The following is a 25553-nucleotide window of genomic DNA, read 5'->3' on the forward strand; positions in this document are numbered from 1 at the left end:
CTGTATAGGCAATGGATGACAAGAAAAGCAGGTTTGTCTTTCGTTATGTAGTTTTATATGAAATTCTGTGGATCCAACCAGCCAACACGTGTTTCGTCAGAGGGTATAAACCCCAGACTTCTTCAGGGCTGGAGAAAAAGCATACATGAGGTACGTATCACTGACACGATACTATAATCAAGTTACAGACATGTCATTTATAGTGACTCAAATGTGATTCTGGTGGGAGAAAAACACCACATCCAAACAGTAGTTGCATCAAAAGCTAGGATGCTGCATTGGCTCTACTGTAAAAGTGAACGATAAGTACTATGAAATAGAACAGTGATATCAACATAGTACAAATGAACAAACCTTTAGTTCACATATGTGCGCGAATTTCATATAGATTTAAGAGAACAAAAGGACAACCTGACAAACACCAGGCAGAGTTGTGAGAGTCTGCATGCATTCAGACGAAGTCTGAGACCAAATTGAGCTCGGAGTGCGGTTTAAAGTGATTAATACGTGTCTAAAGTGACGCCGGAGATTAAGTAATTTGTACCGAGTATAGACCAAGGGATCAATCAAATTCCCGTCGTGTGAGGTTGATGTGGAAAAACAAGTCCATCTAAAAGTACGCATGCGGCTGGTTTTCTTGAAAACCCCTACCTTCTACGTGTGTTGAAGGAGTATAGACCTATTTAATTATAAAATAAATGCTTGTCACTTCAAGAGTCTAGAGGTGAAGTATATAAACCCCCACACGCTTGTAAACCCATATCAGGCTTACCTTTGAACCGGTGATAATTCCGACCCGGTAGGTCATAGAAGAAAATTACTCGTGTATGTTTTCTTAAGGAAATTGTCTTTTCAATAAAGTTATGAATCCAATCTGTAAATCCGAGGTAGAAAGGGAAGAATGTGTATATATCAGTAAAGAGCACAATTACTCAACTAATGCCAAGATTGTGTCGTTGTAGAGCGTTTAACACGCACGGCTTCTTACCTGAGACGAGTACATCCAGACCGAAGTGCTTCCAACCGTATAGTGGGTGACCGGCGTGTTTGTCGATATGCGCATGTCCGGAAGTGTTTAACTACGTTAAATACGAAAACAAAGTAAAGACTAGAACGAGGACGTCCTAGTAACGTGTGTCCCGATCGTGTAGTGAATGTGATGCAAATGGTGCGCATGCGTAACTATTTCACTAACAAGTATCCCGAAGTACGTACTAGTGGGTCGTCATATGTCATACAAGGGGTGAGAATATGTGGAAAGTCAAAACGTATTTCGTTAATTTAGAATACATGTTGACCCAAACCGAGACAATAAGTCTAGGTCTGTCAGAAACGTAAGTGTTGATCCAATTATGATCGTGAGTAATGTAGGTGCATGCGTAACTTGTAAGCTACGCAACCCGATATTTGTCAAGCAGCTCTTTTAATTATTAATCATAGAGAGCAAGGATCAGTATAAAATGATGAATTCATTATTATCATATATGCAACTGTTGAGAAAACACATACAAGAATCTACAAACAGGATGTTAAGTAAGACATCTGTTGACCTAAATAATTGACAGAGTATATCAATTGTGAGGGCGGCACAAATTAGGCGACAAAAGTGATTGTCATTCGTTGTTGATCATGAGCAAGAAGGTTACAATAAAAGCACGTAAAATAGCTCGATTGTTGTGGAAAGCATCTCATTCTTGTGAACAATTCTTAATACCATGTGAGATAAACACCAGGTAAAGTCAATTATTTGTCATGAATTCACATTACATACGAGACGAACATAAGTGTCAATGAGAAATTGTTGACAAAATATGGGAACCAATTATCCCTATGTTTATAAAGCCCCCAAATTTTCTATGTGGAGTTAAAAGGAGGACAAAATGATCCCGGTGTAAGTGGTAAAAACATCATTCCAATTCTGTTACTACAGTAGATCCTCTCTTTGTATAAGATAGTATTGAGCTCATGGCATGCAGGCAGCATGGGTTTTACTCAATATATTTCAGAAATTCAGTTACCCAAGAAATAGTGCATCTCACTGTCACTGTTAAAACCCAGTTCATGAGTACGCAACCGCATAATCCAGAATGCTTCTAATCTTCTTAGGTTAAGTTCCCTATTACCACCTCTGGGGCTTTGTTTGCAGATGTCAATGCCATAAAACTTAAATTTTTTGTTTACACCTTGTGTAGGACACTCCCATATATGTAGGGCCATTGGATATCGTGCGTCTTTATGTTTTAAAGCCCTGATGTGTTCTCCAATTCTTTCTTTCAGGCTTCTAATGGTGCTGCCCACATATTTGCCCCCACATGTGCATTCAAGAACATAGATTACATATTTACTGTTACAGTTTATGTTCTCTCTTATGTCGAAAGTTTTGTTGGGGCCGTAAAAGTACTTCTTTTTATCATCAGCCCATCTACAAGTCCCACAGCACCCGCATTTAAAGAAACCTATTGATTGTGCCACTAGCCAAGTATCTTGGGTTGTCTTGTAGGTGTAGCTAGGACTGAGACGTGTTCTAAGTGTTCTGCCTCTACGGTATGTGATCTGTGGTTTGTTATGTACAGATTTGCTGAGAAAACCGTCACTGGTCAGAATATGCCAATGTTTTTTCATGCTCTTTAGAAGAGCCTCACTGTAGGTGTCATAGTTGGTGATGAGTCTGACCACTGTATCTGTCTTTTTTACTCCTTTATCTAGGATGGTGCTAATCCGATCTGTGTGCCTGATTCTTCTTGCTGCTCTTTGGATAGTGGATGTCTGATATCCCCTTTGTGTGAATCTGGCACTCATGTCGTATAAACAAGAGCTGAAATCTGCTTCTAAGCTGCAGTTACGTCTGGCCCTAGTGAATTCTCCAAACGGGATTGCATTAATCTGATGCGGGGGATGTGCACTGTTGGCGTGTAAAATGGCATTTCACGCCGTGTCCTTCCTATATAGTCTGGTGTGTAGGTGGTTGTCTTTGATGAAAATCTCGATGTCTAAAAAGTTTATGCATGTTTTGCTTGAAACCTGCGTGAACTGCATATGCAGGTTATTTGAGTTCAGATATGTATGAAAATCTACTAGAGCCTCTGGAGAACCTGTCCAAATCATTAGACAGTCATCGATATACCGTCCCCAATACAGTATATGATCTTGGAATCTGCCACCTCCAGGTCCCCATATCCAGTTCTCTTCTAGTACGCCCATGAATAAATGGGCGCATGGAAACACACGGAGATGCTGATTAACATGATGAGTATTATTCTCAATAATAATGTCTTTCTATTTGACTCACAGTGGTATAGACAAAGAAAAGGAGTTGCCATGGGATCCAAATTTTCCCCAAGTTTTGCTAATTTATTCATGGGCGTACTAGAAGAGAACTGGATATGGGGACCTGGAGGTGGCAGATTCCAAGATCATATACTGTATTGGGGACGGTATATCGATGACTGTCTAATGATTTGGACAGGTTCTCCAGAGGCTCTAGTAGATTTTCATACATATCTGAACTCAAATAACCTGCATATGCAGTTCACGCAGGTTTCAAGCAAAACATGCATAAACTTTTTAGACATCGAGATTTTCATCAAAGACAACCACCTACACACCAGACTATATAGGAAGGACACGGCGTGAAATGCCATTTTACACGCCAACAGTGCACATCCCCCGCATCAGATTAATGCAATCCCGTTTGGAGAATTCACTAGGGCCAGACGTAACTGCAGCTTAGAAGCAGATTTCAGCTCTTGTTTATACGACATGAGTGCCAGATTCACACAAAGGGGATATCAGACATCCACTATCCAAAGAGCAGCAAGAAGAATCAGGCACACAGATCGGATTAGCACCATCCTAGATAAAGGAGTAAAAAAGACAGATACAGTGGTCAGACTCATCACCAACTATGACACCTACAGTGAGGCTCTTCTAAAGAGCATGAAAAAACATTGGCATATTCTGACCAGTGACGGTTTTCTCAGCAAATCTGTACATAACAAACCACAGATCACATACCGTAGAGGCAGAACACTTAGAACACGTCTCAGTCCTAGCTACACCTACAAGACAACCCAAGATACTTGGCTAGTGGCACAATCAATAGGTTTCTTTAAATGCGGGTGCTGTGGGACTTGTAGATGGGCTGATGATAAAAAGAAGTACTTTTACGGCCCCAACAAAACTTTCGACATAAGAGAGAACATAAACTGTAACAGTAAATATGTAATCTATGTTCTTGAATGCACATGTGGGGGCAAATATGTGGGCAGCACCATTAGAAGCCTGAAAGAAAGAATTGGAGAACACATCAGGGCTTTAAAACATAAAGACGCACGATATCCAATGGCCCTACATATATGGGAGTGTCCTACACAAGGTGTAAACAAAAAATTTAAGTTTTATGGCATTGACATCTGCAAACAAAGCCCCAGAGGTGGTAATAGGGAACTTAACCTAAGAAGATTAGAAGCATTCTGGATTATGCGGTTGCGTACTCATGAACTGGGTTTTAACAGTGACAGTGAGATGCACTATTTCTTGGGTAACTGAATTTCTGAAATATATTGAGTAAAACCCATGCTGCCTGCATGCCATGAGCTCAATACTATCTTATACAAAGAGAGGATCTACTGTAGTAACAGAATTGGAATGATGTTTTTACCACTTACACCGGGATCATTTTGTCCTCCTTTTAACTCCACATAGAAAATTTGGGGGCTTTATAAACATAGGGATAATTGGTTCCCATATTTTGTCAACAATTTCTCATTGACACTTATGTTCGTCTCGTATGTAATGTGAATTCATGACAAATAATTGACTTTACCTGGTGTTTATCTCACATGGTATTAAGAATTGTTCACAAGAATGAGATGCTTTCCACAACAATCGAGCTATTTTACGTGCTTTTATTGTAACCTTCTTGCTCATGATCAACAACGAATGACAATCACTTTTGTCGCCTAATTTGTGCCGCCCTCACAATTGATATACTCTGTCAATTATTTAGGTCAACAGATGTCTTACTTAACATCCTGTTTGTAGATTCTTGTATGTGTTTTCTCAACAGTTGCATATATGATAATAATGAATTCATCATTTTATACTGATCCTTGCTCTCTATGATTAATAATTAAAAGAGCTGCTTGACAAATATCGGGTTGCGTAGCTTACAAGTTACGCATGCACCTACATTACTCACGATCATAATTGGATCAACACTTACGTTTCTGACAGACCTAGACTTATTGTCTCGGTTTGGGTCAACATGTATTCTAAATTAACGAAATACGTTTTGACTTTCCACATATTCTCACCCCTTGTATGACATATGACGACCCACTAGTACGTACTCCGGGATACTTGTTAGTGAAATAGTTACGCATGCGCACCATTTGCATCACATTCACTACACGATCGGGACACACGTTACTAGGACGTGCTCGTTCTAGTCTTTACTTTGTTTTCGTATTTAACGTAGTTAAACACTTCCGGACATGCGCATATCGACAAACACGCCGGTCACCCACTATACGGTTGGAAGCACTTCGGTCTGGATGTACTCGTCTCAGGTAAGAAGCCGTGCGTGTTAAACGCTCTACAACGACACAATCTTGGCATTAGTTGAGTAATTGTGCTCTTTACTGATATATACACATTCTTCCCTTTCTACCTCGGATTTACAGATTGGATTCATAACTTTATTGAAAAGACAATTTCCTTAAGAAAACATACACGAGTAATTTTCTTCTATGACCTACCGGGTCGGAATTATCACCGGTTCAAAGGTAAGCCTGATATGGGTTTACAAGCGTGTGGGGGTTTATATACTTCACCTCTAGACTCTTGAAGTGACAAGCATTTATTTTATAATTAAATAGGTCTATACTCCTTCAACACACGTAGAAGGTAGGGGTTTTCAAGAAAACCAGCCGCATGCGTACTTTTAGATGGACTTGTTTTTCCACATCAACCTCACACGACGGGAATTTGATTGATCCCTTGGTCTATACTCGGTACAAATTACTTAATCTCCGGCGTCACTTTAGACACGTATTAATCACTTTAAACCGCACTCCGAGCTCAATTTGGTCTCAGACTTCGTCTGAATGCATGCAGACTCTCACAACTCTGCCTGGTGTTTGTCAGGTTGTCCTTTTGTTCTCTTAAATCTATATGAAATTCGCGCACATATGTGAACTAAAGGTTTGTTCTTTTGTACTATGTTGATATCACTGTTCTATTTCATAGTACTTATCGTTCACTTTTACAGTAGAGCCAATGCAGCATCCTAGCTTTTGATGCAACTACTGTTTGGATGTGGTGTTTTTCTCCCACCAGAATCACATTTGAGTCACTATAAATGACATGTCTGTAACTTGATTATAGTATCGTGTCAGTGATACGTACCTCATGTATGCTTTTTCTCCAGCCCTGAAGAAGTCTGGGGTTTATACCCTCTGACGAAACACGTGTTGGCTGGTTGGATCCACAGAATTTCATATAAAACTACATAAAGAAAGACAAACCTGCTTTTCTTGTCATCCATTGCCTATACAGTTGTTTTGTTTTGAATACTTCATGCTATATATGCAATTTTACTTTTAACGTGTGCACAATTGGTATTTTTCATCGAGGAAAGCGGTAAAGAGTTTGAGATTCTTCGGAAACTGCCTGCCAACGAGAGGCCAATCTGAGAGGTTCTGTGGTCAAGGTCATTAAATGCTGCCAACAGGTTGAGTGTGAGCATCAGTACTCAGTGACCCATGTGTCTGCGATCAGACTGACCACTATTCCAATATATTCACAAAGCTGTTGTTGTAACTGTTGTACGTTTTACTAGCTCTATACTGATGTAGGCTGCTGTCTTTGCAGGTGGTATGCAGACGGTGTCGGTCGACTGGATGCAGAGCAGATCTTGCGTTCCCCTCCAAATGTTTATGGCTCCTACCTTATTCGACCCAGTGAGACCAATCCATCCCAGTACTCCTTGTCAGGTAAGCGAATCATCACATTTATCAATAAATGGGTCAAAAGTAACACGAAAGCAGTGCTAGCTATCCTCCTAACTAATCTTAACCTCTAATAACGAGTACGCAGTTGAAGCAGAAAAGGAGTTTCCTGGGTCGATTAATAACGCTGTTGTAGCACTCGGCTCTTTTAACTCAAATGTGGGTGCAAAATCAGGCTCAACCAGTCCAATGGTTGTCACCTGAACTGAATAAGGCTAAATTTGATCTCCCCCGCTTAGAAAAAATTTGGCATAGAAACTACGACGAGGAAAGCAGAGCTGGATTTAAAGCGGGATTAGGGGACTATTAAAGAAATCTGGCTATTACAATAGCCAAACACTACTCCAATAAGATAACAGCAGCCAATAATAAAGGGTCATTTTTAACATTTTAAACTAACTTTCATTTCTGAAAGAATGAGTGCAAGTCCTACTGTTACCCAAGAACCATGTGATCATCTTAATTAATTATTTGCAAATAAAATTAAGACTATCAAACAAAGTATAAACAATGTGCCCTCAGCAGAAGCAGACAAGGAAGTGGTAAGGAACCCCGTCTCCTTTCTTGCTTTCCAAGAAATAGAGGAAAAACACCTATGGGAACCGATGGAGAAGGTTAAATCGGGCTCACCACTCGGTCCCTGTCCTCTGACAGCATTGAAGTGTCTGGCTAAGGTAGTAAATAATCCTTTCTGGAACATTTCAAATAAATCCTTAATGCAGGGCATCTTACTAGACTCGTTTCAGCATGTGGTGGTACTCCCTCTTTTTAAAAAAAAAAACCGGGAGAAGACCCATCACTGCTAAAAGACTACATGCTTATATCCCGGCTCCTTTAATCGGCAAACTGGAAGCTTATATGGCTCAAGAAATTTGTAGAAATTAACAAATCTCATATTTTCTCCATCGCCTTTAGGGTTTCATCCCATGCATAGAACAAAGTCTGTCATTTTGTCCTTAATCGAAAATCTCAGATGGTAAGATGATGAGGGGCTGGTCTCTGCCCTGGTATTGTTCGACCTGTTCGATGAATTCAGCATGGTGGACCATAAAATCTTTGTTGACCGTGTGGAGGAAGCTGGTTTTCTCCATTTTAGCACTTGTTTGTGTATACACGCCTGTCCACCAGTTGGCTCGCGACTGAAGGCGAGGCTAGATGTGCAAGAGCCTGATCCTATGAAAGTGAATTGAGAAAAGCAAATTTGGTGGGAGATGCAGGTTTGCAAAGAGGGTAACATTATAGAAGTCTATGAGGGCATGTTGCATTGTAGGAAGGGGACTGTAATTGAAAAGAGGGTGACATCTATCTAATGGTGGTGAGTTGACATAGGTATGTGAATGAATGTGGCCACTGAGTCAGGCATTAAAGAGAAGCATTTGAGAGGACCTAGTCACATTTTCCTAGAGACCGGTGTGATGTTCTCCAGGAGGCCAGGTTTCGTATCCTTGTGGCAAAGCTTCAGTAATCACATAGTTTCCTTTTCATTCCCCTTCTTGTCCAGTTCGAACCGAGGATAAAGTGATGCACTACCGGATCTTCAGAACCCCAACGGGCGAGTTTTACCTGCAGAAGGCTGTGAAGTTCCCAACCATGCAAGCCTTACTAGCCTACTACAGGGTCAACTGGAGGCAAGTGCAGGCTCCCCTGCTGCAGCCCTTTGTCAGAGAGGTGAGTGTGCTCCCTTGGGAGGGGAGGCTGGGAGTCTGTCAGATGCCTTAAATGACATGTGTCAGGTGTCCATTGAAACAATGCTTAATAGTGCAGGTTAGCGTTTTAAAGGTTAGGGAATACATTCTATATGACAACAGAGTTTAGACCTAGTGGTAAAAGGTGATTTGTCCGCTGTCGTAAAGTGACGAAGCCCAGGGCCAGACCAGGGAACCAAAAGAAGCCATGGCAAAAATGCTCAAACCAGCACCGCTCCCTTCATCTCATCGCACAATCTCTCTTTGCCATTCCAGCCTTCCTCACCGATTGCTTACTCTCTGCCCTCCCCCTTCTTCCCTCTCTGTTTCTCTTGAAGCCCCTCCACACCTGCTGGATTTAACCTCGGGGATCTGGGGACAGTGACAGAGGCACCAGGACGAAACACGTGTCGGCTGGTTTTCGTGTGTTCCATTGAACAATAAAACAAGAATGAATACACTGAAGATTGAACATTGAGACTTTTTGGAACTTTTAAAAGCTATCATTTGATTGACAACTTGTTCACGTGTGCCCAGGACTTGTATTGCGGCACCAGGAGTCCTGTCCAGTCATGTTGAAGCCCAGGTCTAGAATGGATTTATTCTAGTTTGCTAATCATCAATTTACTAATCCACACCTTTCTCCTTAAAGAGCACCAACGCTGTTAAACAGCCCAGTGTGTTCAGAATCTACTGCAAATATTTCAATGTGTAAATCAAGTAACAGGTTGTATACAGGCAGAGCTATCATAGTCTGCCATGTTTGCAGCGTTAAAAATATAGGTAATGATGACGTCCATTATTTACAGAGCTTCAAAATAGCATCGACAACACTATTAAGAAGCACTGAATGTACACAATCTTTGACAAAATGTGGTAGTATCTCTCGATCCGGATATTGCCTCATCTCCCATGGCTGGACTGGTTCCTGTATTGTCCATAAGGATGCCCACACAGGCTCCAAGTAACAGAAACTGATGCATTACTAATAACTTGGAATTCAAAGAGCTCCAGCTGGGAGACTTAGACATGCAGTTCCATTAAACCTATTAAGCAGTTTTTATATGTATACATTTTCAAACCAGGTTGTTGCGGTTTAGGTACAGGGACAAAGGGATAGATTCTTCCATTGGCTCTCTAATGTCCTTTGATTGCTTCTTCTGCTTGTTCCTGGACATTGAAGATCTTGACTCTAAATTACTGGGCTACTGGTGTGGTGTTGCAGTCTAGTCGTCAGGCACCCACGTGAGTGACGTGGTGCCTGACGGGGGAGCGCGGGGGTACGCGCAAGAAGGACGAGCACAGAGAAGGAAAACGTGCCCCTCTCTCTCAGTGAATAAATCATACTTTCATTGTGGCCATTGTCCCTTGTGTCATTTGGGCAGGGACCAACAGTAGATATTACAACTGGCTTTACAGATTTATCAATGTGCAATCATATTCGATAATTTCTCTGCTTGCTTAGGCCACTGAAGAGTGCGAGGAATGGCAGACGATTTTAGCGTATCTGACTCTAGTGTCCAGTAATGCCTTTAACACCCAATTTAAATTAATAATTTTTTCTACATTGCATAGAGCCTATTTAACTCCCCATAAAATCAACTGATATATTAACCATACTGATGCGACCTGTCCCTGCAGCCTTGCCCCAGATGTAGAGCTTATGCTTTGGTCCTGCCTGTTGTTGTCAGGCTATTGGAGGGGTGCTACCGCAAACCCGACACTTTGCATGGGTCCCTCTGTAGCATACACTTGGGAGGTGTGTTTGCTGGGTCTCAGTCATCGCACTACGAAAAAGAGGGTGGTGATATGATTTACGGACCTGGCTATCATCTTGGCAAAGCTGCTGATCACCCGTAGATGGAAGGCAGCAACCCCCCCCCTTCCACCTCCGCATGGGTACTATCCATGATGCTTCATCATCTGGTTCACCCTGACTCCTACAGGTCAGGGTGGGTGCAACCGTGTCCCAGGGAGCTCTATAGAGAAGTCCTGTTGGCTGCTTAATCCCATTGAGGATCTCCAACCAGAAATCCACTACCCTTGGACAACGTCACATGACCTTCGTAAGCGTGCAGGTCTGCCCACGCATTCGGTAACAGGCTCCAGACTTTGTCTGATTTACCCTGGGTATCCTGTTAGGTGTATAATACCACCTATTGAGAATATTATGTATTAAAGAGTACACCCTCTTTGATCCCTTGGTCCCCACAGCACTTTCCTCAGGGATCAGGATGCTAAATTGTAGTCAGTGAAGCACCATAATGTGTCTGTTTCTCCCCAGGATGATTCAATCAAACACTGCAGTTGGGAACCTTTGAGTGCCTGCGGAATTGCCCCCAAATCAACCTCAGTATTTTATCATACCCAAAGCAGGTGTTATAGATGCTTTATAGGCAAATAATATCACTTTGCGGAATACGCAATGGGAGGGTCTGGAATGCGTGCAGTGTCTTTTTATTAACGTGATCTTCAAGTCTCCTCCCAGGACAGCATCTGTCTCTCCAAGACTCAATCATGGTTTTAAATTTTCCTGGCAAGGCCAAAGCACTTTTGGCTGTAAATTACCGGTAGGTTTGGGATCAGTTGGACCCGAGAAGTGGACACCTGATATGGACTACTGGAATGGTCTGCATGCCTTCATTCAGTTTACCAACCTGTGGCCCTTGTCAAGAATAGGCGCTCTGATTTATGACGATTTGCAGAAAAATCGGCTTCTTCCTGAAACTTATCCAGCTCTTTCATCAGCTCTTTAAGTGAGTGTACACTTTAACCTTAAAGGAGACCCAGCTTAATTCCCCCAGTATACAGATTATCTCTGATCTTTGTAATAAGGGTTCCAGGACGTGGACAAAAAGGGGTGACTAGGGGCAAACCTGATTTGTAGCCTTCCACATTCTGACATCTGTTGCTCATTTAATACAATCCTTGCTCTGGGATCCTGATAGTTATGCAATACCAGAACCATGTAGCGCTGGCTGGATCAGAAGAATTCAAGCACATTCACCATAATGCGTGAGTGAGCTCGGTCCAACAGGACCTCAGCACCCAGGGATAGCAAGACCGTCTCTCTCCCCTTCCGCCTGGGATATCAATGAGATGGAAGACGGTTCATCTTGCCACTCATGCTGTGTCCCTTAGTAAAGCCTGCTTGGTCTGCATGAATAAGGAAAGATAGAATGTCATCCACAGTGTTAGCAAATATTTCTCTGACATTTTTCATATCCAAATTGAGTAAGAAGTGAAGTGTCGAGTGTGGGGTCCTTATTGGGTTTCCGGATAACTGAAATTGCTGCTTCCTCTGTAGCCGGGGTTTCTCTTGTCCCTGGAAGCCACTGAAGAGTTTCACCAACAGGGGAGACAGATGAGGTGCAAAAGTGTAGCAAAAGGAGGCTGTGAAGCCATCCAGGACCCCAGGCCAAAGCCGTCGCCGGCCTCAGGTCTCTATGCGCCCTCAGAACGTCCTCAGGTCAGCATCTGTTGTAGTCAGTTTTGGGCAAATCGTAGAACTTAGGTCCTGCTGCCTGTCTCGTGGAGTCGTGGTTCAGCCATGTACAGCTTCTGATAAAAAAGAATGCATCGCTTAAAGTTTTCCCTCCATGATGACATGAGACAGCGCGCCTCATATGTCACATCCAGTGTAAAGCTACACACTTGTTGGGGCATAGGCCTGTTGTTTAATAACCTATAGTCCAAGTTACCTTCTTCACCGTGGAACACCCGTAAGCTTGCTAAGATTTAATGTGCTTTGTCGTTTTCTAAGGTGCATATGTGCCCTCAGAATGCAGTCCAGTTACACCATGTCATCCTAGTGGGCATCATGTTGTGCATATTCTCTTGTCCTTTCAGCTCTTGCATAGGTTTTTGGCTGACAGGTCTTCCATCGCCGTATACAGACGTGTTGCCTTTTTAATGAAGGTGCCTCTCACTACTTCCTTCAAGGCATCCCAGACTGTACTCTGCAGACCTCTCCCTAGTCACTGAGGGCAATGTACATCTCAATTTCATTTCAAACTGTTCTAACACTACTGGGACTCCAAACTGAGAGTCGTTTAGTCTCCAGGGGCCCTTTTCCCTATGCCCCCTTGCGCTGCCAACTCTAACTTACCAGTGATGGGCCATTAAATGTCTGTGGTTTCTGGTTCACTGAATCAAGCGTCCCCACGAGGTGATTGTCTATCAGTAGGTAGTATAACCTAGGATATGTGTAGAATGCTGCAAAAAAATGTGCAAAATCTGTGCCCGGGGAATGATGAGTGTCACCCAGCATCTACTAGCTCCAACTGCTGTAAACATTGTTTACCATGTACTGGTAACACTGGTTTTACATTTCCTCCCTTACTCTGTTGGGATTCGTATTGCTCAGACACATATCTAGGGTAAGTTTGCACCCAATTAATAGTAGACCTGAAGCAAAAGTTGCTATCTCCAGAATCCCTTGCTTCAGAAAGGGTTCTTGTTCCTGATTAGGTGCACGCTCAGAAACTAGGACCATGTGGCAACAGTCCCAGGACTCCCACCCAGTGGCCTTCCCATCTCTTTTCGATGATGCCTCTGTGAACCGGCGGCCTGCATGCAATACTATCAACATACCAGCTACAGTGGCATAACGAAACTTGAGCTCCCCCTCCCCTGCAAAGTACATGGAGCGGCCCCCTCTTTGGAGTCAGCCAGGAGCTCTCAGACCAAGGTACTATGCTGAGTGGCCCCCTGTAGCTCAGGATGCTCCCTGGCCCCACGGGGTCTGCGAGGACCTATGTTACGTCACTGACCAGCCACTTTTCACACTGCTGAGAAGTACTGTTCCTGAAACACCCAAGATCATAGCCTTCTGGGATCTGTTTGCATTAGAGCTGTCTCATGGAGACAACATGTATGTCTCCTCCGTCTCTGAACAGTTCCTGCAAAATGTTGAGGTCTTTAACTCGGCTATGAATGCCCGAAACGTTACAAGTAGCAACCGTGATGACCATTGTAGTGTCCTATTCTGAGGTATGTTCTGGGGCCAATCTCACCGGAACAGTTCCATTGGGGTAACATAACCAGATGAGTATCGCTTGCTATAAGCCTCCCACCATCCCCATTAAACTCCATGTCGCACCAAAATACATACCCAAACCAATTCCTTCAGGCGAGCGAGATCCATACTCGCCTCTTTTCCTATGTGAGGAACAGTAAACCTACACAGATTGTGGGAATATATAGTTCTATTGACTCTTACAAGACCACCGCCTCGCTCATTTCCTTATGTGTTCAATTTACATGACCACAAAGAACAGTTATGCCTCTATCCCAAAATCTTAGGTATCATTTCTGCATCAGAATGCGGGTGCGCAGTTCACCTTCTCAAACACCATACAACATTTCTATCTACCTGCTGACCCTTCTGAGATGCTGCAGCACCTCTTTTTGATTCTCCATGATTTCTGCGATCTCTGGTTGATTTGCGTTCCTCTGGCCAGAAATGCTCTGCTTCCTTTCCCAGTGCAGGAGCGCAGTCTGGGCTCTCAAAGTAAAACATTTTGTTGTTCTCATGGTCTAGTCCCAAGGCAGGCAGTGCTTCACTTGGGGATTAGAAGGCCTGTTATTTGCCCTCCTACTGAAAGTGAAATCAAAAGGGGTTGCTTCTAGTGTATATAAGGCTCTTATTGTGTTGCCAATTTGTTATTGATTTGAAGGCTTAGCATTTATTTAGAGTCCCTTTAAAAAGGTCCTCAAATAGTTGCAGGTGCATCCCACTGTAAGAAATCAAGCCCACTCAGCGCACGCGGTGTGTAATTCGCTGTATGTACCTGGAGAAGTGTGTCCTCATTAGGTTATCCAGAGGACTACCTAGCCTATGTTTTTGAAGAAATCCAGTGTGCCCAGGTCAATCTTGACCTGTTCTTCGCCAGACTTCGAGGATTATGTCGAAGAGACCCAAGACAGGAATCAATATCCTCTTGCTCTGCTGCCTGAGGCCCCTCCTAAATGTGGTTATTGTTCCTCGATGGGCGATTCTCGAGTCTCACATTTGCTTCGTAGAACAATCTCCTCTGGATATTCACCTTATGGCTTCATTCCGTTTTTCATGATTTTTTCCAGATGTTGTAGAAGCTCCATTTTCACTACGATTATTTATTTTTTAAGGTCCAGGAGTGCCTGGATCAGGAAGCTTTTAGTGATTTCCTTCTCTCTGCACCGGGTATGAACCTTCGCAGCTCAGGGCTATTGTTCATCTGGCTTCTCCCCAGGGAGGTCTTCTCCTCGGTTACTGTCTTGATGGCTTCTATGTGGAGCATGTCCTGGATTGTTGATTCTTTTCTACCTCGTCCTCAAAACATGATGGAGCCACTGGGTACCATGGCAACAGGGATAGGGAGACATGGCGGGTCATGCACCTGTGGTCACCACCCGTGGTCCCTGTGGGTCTTCAGTAGATCGTCTGCCTATCTCATGCAGCTTTGTCAGCCAGACGTAGTTCGGGGGAGACAATTCAGTTTCAAATTCACCTTGCCCTCTCCATGACCAGTCAGATGAGAAACAATTTGTAGCGTATGTTTACCTTTCAATTATGTTTCCACCCAAGGAAGTACATTTGTTTAAGAGAGCTGGCATGATCACTGAAAGTGCAACTGTGGAGAATTCTGCCTTGAAGATAAATGGAAAATACTGTCACAAAACTGGTTGGGAATGGACTAATGCCTAAAGACATCAAGTTAAGCCAACAAAAGGCCTTTGCTAAACATGCCTGAGAAGTAAAGGGAAAAGGCACAGATATGTGTTCAGGGGTCCTGGAGCATGCTGCAGACTTCTCAGCAAAGGTTTCTCATTGCATTCTGGTAAATGTAGTTCATGATAATGTCAGTAACGCGCAAGTAGGGAAATATTAATTCACAGTTAGTGCCACCATTTCTGATGTTTCGGCGCATTCCTGGGCATGTGTTTCTGGGTCACTGCCCTTCAGCAGGAAGTCGCAGGTCTCTTGATCGGTGCTTGAAAATCTGCTTGTATTCCATCAAGTCAGTACCACTCTAATGAGTGCAGTTGAATCCTAAGGCTTGTCAGCCTAATCACTCCAGGTGGATCTTTCACAGTGTAGGCAGGGAGGAAGTTCCTCAAAATGTTTCCTATAGCCTTCTGTTAAATGCAGTTCATGATAATTTCAGTAACTCACAAGTAAGAAAGTGTTCACCAACCATGCCAGTGCTGGTATTTCTGTGCATTGATGGGCATGTGTTCCTTGGTGACTGCCCTTCTTCAGCAAGAAGTAGCCGGTGTTTTAGGGGATCTTTGAAATGCTGCTTGTATTTCATCAGGCCAGTACCACTCCAAATCACGCGGGCGCATCCAAGTAATGTTCAATTCTTCACAAACTTCAATGCCCAGTAATAATTATTTTAATGGTAAGTGCCATGTTTACTGTCTCATTCCTTGGGGACTGGTTAGGTAGATGGACGTCAACCCCTAATAGTTATAAGCTGTGGGTGGGTAATAGCTTTTTAGTCCTACACTCTTTAATATGTTGCTTAATTTGAGGGGAATGGAAGCTACTTGGCCTACATCCACCACACACACTCTGCAAAAATAACTTACCATAGGACATGAGAAATCTCGAAAAAAGCTATGTTGTGTCAAATTCCCAAAAGGTATGTATTGAGTTCAAAAAGAGCATTTATAGTTCCCAGGTTGGGACTACCCGTCTAAATGAATGAGAGCTGAAAATATTCTCCCACAATCTATTAGTAAGTTGGGGAGCACTGAGCCATGTAGAAGGAAAGGGCACATATCGATGAAGCAAAGCATGTGATGCCACATGAAAGCAAATTAAATTGATGGTCTATAGGACTAAAAGGCTTGAACGCAGGGGACAGCTCGTGTGGTGTCTGATGACATGATGCGTACAGCAGTGATTGGTATCTCACAGCTGGTCATTTCACCTTCTGTTATAGTTTCACCCCTTACACATGCACCGATTGTCTGACTAATTCTGACTTTATGTTGTATTCTAGGTACATGGTCCAGCAATTGAGAAATACCAGACTGCGTCAGCCCCTCCATCTGCACCGGTAAATATTGACTTTTTAACAATAATTCACACAGACCCTAGAATGTTACTTGAGGTAAAGATCCCATTCAACACCCACCCACCATGTCCATTTTGATGTCTACTCTTGACACACTCAGCTTTGTTGCTGTTGGGCAGGGAACATCCTCTGCATAGTAAACAGACGTGCCCATGCCCTGAGTGCTAAATGTGAACCTAGTATCATGATGTTTTGTTTGACGCTGATGTCACTCTAATCTCATGTGTGTAGAGAGACCTCGACCTTTCCCTGGTAATGTGAAGGCCAGAACATGTTTTGTGACCTAGAGGGGTGCACCAGGCATGCCCTCATAATAGGCACTGGACTACTGTCCATTTACTGGGTGTATCACCTAAAGTGCTGATGGCACTGCACTTTGGTTTGTGAATCAGATCATTTTCTCTGTGTCAAAGAGAGGAGAGCCAACTGGCTCTTTTCGAGTAAAGTTCAGATATTATGTGAAACTCCGAACCTTGCACTGATATTCTGCACACGTTGAGTGCGTGTTTGGGCAGTGAGAATAGCAGGACTGTGTGTGTTGTGTGAGTCTGAGTACTGGGGCCAGTGAGAACAATTATGGATTCCCATGGTTTATCATGGAGATTGAAGACCGCTCCCCCCGGGCAGTGGAAGTTTAAGTGTACTACCTTCATTTCTGTGGCTGAGGATGGAGACCCAGACGCTGAAGTGAAGGAGGATTTAGACAGGGCTTCCTTTGGAAATTCAATTTGGACCTGGTTAGCAAAGGGCTGCTAATTAGTTCCTTCTGAGCACCGCCATTTCGTAGGGGTTAGGTGTGAGGTTGCTGTTCCTGTTCTAGGTGAGGAGGTTTGTAGGACAGTCCTGCTGTTTTGGCTGTCTCTCATTGCTTCTTGTGGAAGATGGATGTTGGACAGCTGTGTAGATCGTACACCTGACCGAGCACTTGTTTATGAAACACTTGCTTGGTACCCAGCCCCATTACTACCTGGCGTGAGAGCTATCATCTAGCACCATGGCGGTGTCTAAGGAACAGACAAAAATGACTTTTTAATGAGAACCAACCCAAACCCCTTATGAAGACTTACACAGAGAATCCACAGCCATGCCTAGAAAATGTGTATAACAGTGGCATCCAAACCACCCCATTTGGTTCTAGTTCCAAGTTCTTCATGACCAAAGGAGGGCTCCGCAGAGTACTGCGGTGTGATCCGAGCTGGTGTCTGCCTGACAGCCAGTCTCACAGAGGGGAGGAGACATCACTTGAAGTCTGCTATTTTTCTGCTGGAAAAACTGAGGATCAAAGCAGAAGTTGAAGGAGTCTATAAATGTGTAATGTCACCAAGAAGTAAAAATAAAATGATGTACACCGTCCCTTATTCAGCTGCTTTGTTTGTGATGAATTGGAGGAATTCTGTGAGATGCCAAATTTTCCCTGATATTCAATAAAAGTAGTTTTTATCTAGGAGAAAGTGGACAAATCATACAGTCTAGAGAGAAATTGGAATTGTTTATTCAGTAGGCCCAGTTGGCAATATTCCTATCCACAACACAGGTATGAGGCACATTGCTAAGTCTGTGGCACTACTAGCATGTAATACTTCTCTGTGTTTAAGATGGAAGTCAACATTTTGCAGCCAGGTCTGAAAATTAGTGACACAAAATTAGCTCTGAGGTCACCTGCAAGACGAAAATACCTGAGGGAGGAAGTTACTTAGCCCTAAACCTAGTGATTTCATCTAATTCATATACTCTCGAAAAACGGATATATGGTTGACCTGGGACCTCCCAGGAACTACCTTTTAGGAGGCATGTAGGACACAGAAAAAAACATACATTATGTGTGGGCTGGTTGCATGTAGAATACATTTATATACTACAACAACAGTAAAAACAGCAGATCTTCCAATTCCTGGTGGCTATAGTTCTACAGATAAGTTACTTAAGGTATTTTCTACTATTGAGGATCTACCAGAACTCATTCGACTCAAAAAAACATCACGGCCATCATTGTGGTGGTGGAGTTAAATAATGTGAATGTGACAGGAAGTTGAAATAGTTGCACAGCTACTTATTGCATATATGGTTTATTTGTAGATTTCCCCTGACGAAGGGTGATTGTTACACCCGAAATGCATTGGGATGGATGTAATCCACGTCAAATCTGAACATTTGAATTGTCATCGAAGTTGCATTTATTTATTTTTGAAGCATTCCTTATGAATAAACAAGGAGCAAGATAAAAACGGTGGATGAAGTTATTGTATTCCTTGTGAAGAATTGACAACATATTTTGTTTCTGTACAGTGCATTTTGAGAAAATGTATTTAATCACACAATTGTGGCTTAGAGATTGGTTAAACACTCAAGCTGAGTGTATCAGGTTGTGCACGCTCTGTCTAAGACTGTATGTCCTAGTTCCTTTTTTCAGCCTCATCAATGAGGCATAATGAGCACACTGGGCTTTAGAATCTGAAGATTGTCATATGAGAAAGGGCTTACTTCTTCTTCTCTTCATTGACTAACACAAAAGCCTTCAGAATAAGGCTACTGCATTAATGTGATGACTTTGATAATGCTAACTTCTCATACCGAGACAACAGGGAACAATTTGAACCATGTGACTATGTGAAAGATAACCACTTTGTATGCAACGTTTTCACTTCCTGTTTGCTCCATCCCTGACATATTCTGTGCTTTTCTCCTTAAGGGCCACATGTAACAAGTAATTTTGCGTTTGCAAACGGGATGATTCTCAGAATCAGCACATTTGCAAACACAAAAAATGCTCTTTAAATGTATCAAACCTGATTTTGCGATTCTGTTACTGGTTACAGAATCGCAAAATGAGGTTGCGATTCAGTATTTAGAAGGGGCTTGTTTAGGGCATCCTTTCCAAATACCAAATTGTTATGGTACCTATGAATGTTTTGTGAATGCAGTCGCAAAACATTCACATTTCTTAGTGGTAACCCATTTGCAAACAGCAAGTGCTCCCACGAACCATTGCCTGCTCTTAAAAAATGAAAGGAAAATGTTTAATTTTACTTTGTGTAAAGCAGCCCATTTTCCTTCAAGGAAAGCGGGCTGCTTTACAAAAAAAGATTGCTTTATTTAAAAGCAGTCACAGACATGGAGGTCTGCTTATCTCAGCAGGCCACTAGCCCTGTGATTTTGTGAAGCCTAATGGTTCGCAAATTGTGACCTATCTCATTATTTTCATGAGGTGGGTCAATTGCGACCCATTAGGAATCGCAGAAAGGGTTCAACACACTTTCATACATGCCATTTTGCGATTTCCTAAGTGAAAATCGCAAGGATTCTCAATTAGGGATTCGCAAAACGGTTTATTAATACATCTTGCCCTAAGTCTCTCTACATCTGTCTAGGACATCTGATGGTATTGTTGTGGTTAGAAGTGCATGTTTTCTTTCTCTTTCCTTACTCACTGCAGCTCTTTTAATCTTGGAATGCCTTTTCCTCTACGTTTCCATGCAGGAGTTTGATTTTGAGTTTGAGATTGACATTGATGAGTGGGAGAGACCCCGGGCAGAATTTATCCTCATGAAACGGATTGGGGAAGGCAACTTCGGAGAGGTTTGGGAAGGCCTGTGGTTGGAGGAGCGCAAGGTGGCCATAAAAACAATGAAGCAAGGTGAGTCAATTGAAAGGTTTAGTAACAAGTCATTAAATTCTTTAAAATTCTTGGTGTGTCCTTCTATGTGCTTACTTGGCATAGAATGAAACAATTCTTTTATGTTCATTTTGAAAAATTCTCTAAATATATCATAAAGCAGAGGACGCGATAGATAGCCTGCTGGAGCTCTCTTCCTAACCGGGGGCATCCCATTTACTGTAACTTAGATTATATTATGTTGAAATAGTTGAAATTACAGATTTACCATTTGTAGTGTCCACTCTATCTAAATGCTGGTTCCTCACCTTTAGAATATTCACAAACACCAGGCTGGATCCTGAAACTTTTCACACAGCATTGCTCCCACGCTTCTATATGTGGAGCAGTGTGGTTCCGTGTTGACTTTGATTCATCCAAAAGTGACACACAGATCCCAAAAACAAATCAGAGTGCCACTGTGCAGATCTCTTGCTTGGGACCCTTTAGATGGAAAAAGAGACTGTTCCATACAAAGGGAAGGCGGGAGAGCAGCAATGATTCTGTGGTTAGGCTGGGAACCAAAATGCTGGTGGAGCACTTGAGGGAGGCTCCTTGGCAGAGGCAGTGTTCTGGCTTAGTCTGGTTGTATAGGGACTGCATGCTTTAAAGTGGATCCAGTATGCGAGGTAGGATGATGCCGAGTTGACCTCTGCTTGGAGTCAGAAACCGGTATTGGTAGAGGTCTTTCTTTTGGCGCTGCTAGCAGCTTTCTAACTGGCATTAAAGTCGAAGGGAGTAGATTTTTGATGTTTCATTGAAAGTCCGCAACGAAGCCAGTGCGGAACCCAAATCGGGGTTGAGAAGCAAAGACAACCGAAGGATGGATCCACCAGTATAATCTGCCTGAAGGCGGATTCTTTGGGTGAAGGTGCACCAAAGGAAACCAGAAGAGTCATGTGCCAAAGATGTGTAACATGGCCTCTCTGAAAGCTTTGATTTATTGTGTTGTCACAGCTGACTCAGGAAACTTGGGGTACATCGGGGCCAATTTCGGGAACGATTCTTCAGAGGACCGGTTGCCCATGATGCCCTTGCAACTTCTCCGGGGATAGAGAGTGGCCAGATGAGGACGAGTCCTGCTTGGCTTTTTTATGTTTCCTCTTCAACTGTGACTTGGAGATACCTGAAGACTTCATCTGCAATGAGGACCTGTTGTGGGAACGACCTCCGGAACAGAAATGGTGCCTGCACTCTTGACTTCAAGTGGGATTTTTAATTTTAGTGTACAGAGCTTCACTTCAAGTTCTCGGATCAACTTCGGGTTCATGAGGGCACATTCTTCATACAACTTGGAGTCATTTCCTAAGCCCAAACACCAAAGGCATAGCTATTGTGGGTCTTATACAGACCTTTGTTGGTAATAGTCCTTGCATGGCTTAAATCCTGCAGCTTTTGGAGGGAACATTGTTCCCTTGCACACTGGTAAAGAATATTTGGACAGATGAGTCTTGAAGAAATTCTTGTCAACTGACAAGAAAAAGTGTCAGTGGAGCTCGGGATCTATGCTAGAAGGCTCATAAATAAAGGAAATGACATCAGTGTGTGGGGCGGTGCTTATATGGAGCTTCGTTCGTCACATGAGGATGGAACAAACGCAATTCAGAGCCACATGGTGCCACCTACCGGTGCACGGGAGAATTGATGTGTGAAAAGGTACTGGATACAGTATGGCGCCTGGGGATATTCTGAAGATGATGAATCTGTTGTTAGAAGTACCTTTCAGAACGAACTAAAATGCATGATCATCCCACTTGCAGAGCATACACATACAGATTTGAAAATGTAATGTATTCAGCAGATATGATACGAGAAAGTAGCTATATGTGAGGGAAAGAAATTTGGAACAGAAGATATATATATCTAACATCACTAAATAACTCATAAAATGCATGATGAGTATCCCGCAGATCCTTCCAAAATGTACAGCCTGAAGAAGCATTCCAGCATCCCAGTACCACAACCTTACCTTAAGACATTTTTACTGTTTTCGATCCCAGCTTAATATCCAGTAGTAATGTATCTAAGAACGTTCAATCTTGGTTGAGTCCGCCATGAGTGTACTATGCTATAATGGTGTGAATAGGCACCAATGATGAAGCATGGCACAATACGTACTGGATGAGGCGTCTAATCCCAAATCATTCATTGTCCCTGATTGTCGCAACCAAACTACAAGCGTAAGACAAATGTGCAAAAATGTCTATGCACAAAGTGGTCTGCTCCTACGTCATACCTGAGGGTGCGTTGACACTGGAGCATAATCTCTGAGCCCATCAATGGCAGTCCAACACATTATTGTATTTTTGCATAGCTACAGCAGTAGAAAATGCATCTCCCACAAACAGGGACCATGAAGTGTGAGCCCCTGGTCCTAGAAACAGCAATGATTACTTTCTGAAGATTAGGGACAGCTGATCTTTTTTAGGGACAAAAACAAGCTAATTGGTTTGTACAACCTTCCTAAGACTAGACTGCACAAGAGAGCTATGGAAATGTATTTAACGTTTGAATGAGCTAAGAAGAACTTTAGAGGGTATGCTCTGTAAATATTTATCGGGTGGGAGTTTTCGATAATTGGATGGCGTTCATGTGCAAGGCATAAACATTTAAATATCACTGGGCCTTTCCAAGTCAAAACGGTGGAAAGTTTTGGAGAGGTCTTCAGATTGACAAGTGATTGTTGGCTATTTGATGAGTTCTTTTAGTGAAAATGTTTAAATGAGGAATGGAAGATCCCACTTTACTATGTTTTTTTACTTTGTTATTTTTTTCCATATCAAATAGATGAAAAAATATGTGATTGCCTTGATGGAAATGTTAATGATCTGACATATGATCGTATCGTTTTTGGATAAATTAGATTTTCAAATATTAAATGTGGATTGTTAATGTATCAATTTTGGTCAAAAAACGTATTCAAATGTATAGGTGTCTCTATGTTTATAAGAATTGAAAACAACTAAAATAGAGTAACCATTTGAGTGGCTGACAAACATAGAGAACATTGTGACTTGTGTGGTGTTCTAGTAGAAATGCAAATATTAATAAATACAAATACATTACTGTAGTGCTTGTAGAATTGCTATTACCATTACATACAAACATATATGGACCAGCAGCACCGTGTGCACTCATTAGAAATAACATTCCTTTTGGACATTCCATATGGTAGCTTTAATGCTCCAAGCTTTCTGGGAAGATGCATGACCACTAGTTGAGTAAGGGTCAGCATCTCAGAACTCTGTGTCTGAAGAACTTGAAAGTTTTCATTGTTAATGAGTCCTTCTTTGTTCCATAGCTGACATGAGGAGTGATGAGTTTTTGAAAGAGATTACAGCACTGAAGACCCTCAGCCACCCCAACCTGATCCAGCTCTATGCTGTCTGCACTGTGGGAGAACCGGTGTACATTGTCACAGAGCTGATGAGAAATGGAGACCTCCAGTCTTACCTCACAAGTGAGTATTGGGAATCAGAGGCCAGAAAACAGTATGGAAAGGCAGTGCTATCCGGTGGAAACCCTGAAAGCATAATGTCGGAAAGGTTTTATATTAGCGAGATAGAAGAACCTTAGTGCATCTATAGGGGACACGGATATCATCTCGACAAAGTTCTCTCAGTACTTACAATAAGGGCTCTGTTATCAAACCCAAGGGCAGGGCAATGGTGCAAAGTTAGAGGGGGTGTTCACACAGGCAGAGGAGCCATTAGGACTTATTAATGGGTGTATAGGCCTACACCTAGCCAAATTTGTAATCGCTGTATATGTAGCTTGTTTTTTTCTTCATGTATTGGTATAAATCGGAGAGCCCAGCAATCTCGCCTACCATGTTAAAATGAATGTTGCAATAGTTACTTTCAAAGACTTCTCAGAAGTTGATGTCTCACTCCTCAGTGCTTCCAGAAGAGTTACTATACAAGGACATTCCACACTGAGTATTTCTTGGGATAGTCTGAAATTGTGCCCCTTCAAAGGTAACTTATAAAGGGCCTGAAACTAGCAAATGACAGCTGGAAAACGTGGATTGATAGGAATAAGAAGGTAAATGTCCAAAAACACCCTGCAAAGTAAAGCCTCCTCTCTATTGTGGGTTAAGATTTAAACTTACAGACTGTACAGTAAGTACATGCAAGATTAACATGTTACAGCAGTGTATGTTTGCAAGCATGTAATCCCAGAGGTGAAAATGTCTTTACTCTTATGTTTGTTGCTAGCAATGCTGTAATATATGCCCCTTCATGGTGAATGACAGAGAAACATACTTGTAGAAGAGTTGAGGGGAAGAACGCTCTGGTTTAAGAGGGAGGCTGTGGATGCACCTGAGCTTTGTGGGTCCCCTCTGCAGCTGGTGATACTCTGTTATGTAGAGAATAGGAGTACTTGTGCACAAATGAGCAACATACTCACATGATATGTAGCTTCATGGGTGAGTGAGAATTGTGCACAGCACCGCCCACCTGAACTGAGTCCATGCTTAAGGATTGTCAGCTTGTGGGTTAGAGCCAAAAGGACATTTCTTTACCGTCTGAAAATTAGGTGGCTGGCCTCATTGCGAAGGACGGTAGGCAGTACGTTTTAGTACTAGTTGATATTTGCATTCAGAGTGCCTAAAACACGGTTATACCCAGTTCGAGAATCACATAAAAAGGAAAACCCTGGGGGGCATGGTTATGGTGGTGGCACAACTTATTTAGGCTTCTGTGACTCCTACTTCTGTTTGAGATGGAGGGCAGGGAGAGGTGCCTTGAAGAAGCTAACTCTGCCTTTGAGGGGGATCTCTGACCACCTATCTGGCACAATACCATACAGCGGAAGCTCGACACCCAGCACTATACTTGGAGGGACCGATGGATATCTACCCAAATGTTGAGTCCTCATCCATGTGATCTTAGATGATTTTGAACAAAATTTGCCATGAGAGATTCTCTCCAGTCCATGGAGGACCTTGGACTGTGGCCCCATGCAAAATTGTCGTAGACCGGTACACTGCCCATGTGTTTTCCACTTATAACTTACACTCTGTAACCTCAGAGCTGCACTGTACCTATCCCATTGATCTATGTACTGCATGTGTGTGTTTTGTTCTCACATTACTTTACTTCCCATTTCTGTTTTGTTCCATTATTGTATGCTGAAA

General features: G+C 42.6%; 1 protein-coding gene across 1 annotated transcript in view; it reads left to right on the forward strand.

Moving 5' to 3' along the window:
* SRMS (src-related kinase lacking C-terminal regulatory tyrosine and N-terminal myristylation sites) overlaps positions 1–25553 on the forward strand; it is a 75964-nt gene that overhangs the window by 39776 nt on the left and 10635 nt on the right. The window contains exons 2-6 of the mRNA XM_085619681.1: positions 6874–6995; positions 8512–8678; positions 16687–16743; positions 20239–20395; positions 23715–23873. Coding sequence (XP_085475807.1) covers positions 6874–6995; positions 8512–8678; positions 16687–16743; positions 20239–20395; positions 23715–23873 — 662 coding nt within the window. The remainder of the gene's footprint in view (positions 1–6873; positions 6996–8511; positions 8679–16686; positions 16744–20238; positions 20396–23714; positions 23874–25553) is intronic.

The sequence above is a fragment of the Triturus cristatus genome, chromosome 7 (assembly GCF_964204655.1).
Source record: "Triturus cristatus chromosome 7, aTriCri1.1, whole genome shotgun sequence".
In the NCBI taxonomy this organism is placed as follows: domain Eukaryota; kingdom Metazoa; phylum Chordata; class Amphibia; order Caudata; family Salamandridae; genus Triturus; species Triturus cristatus.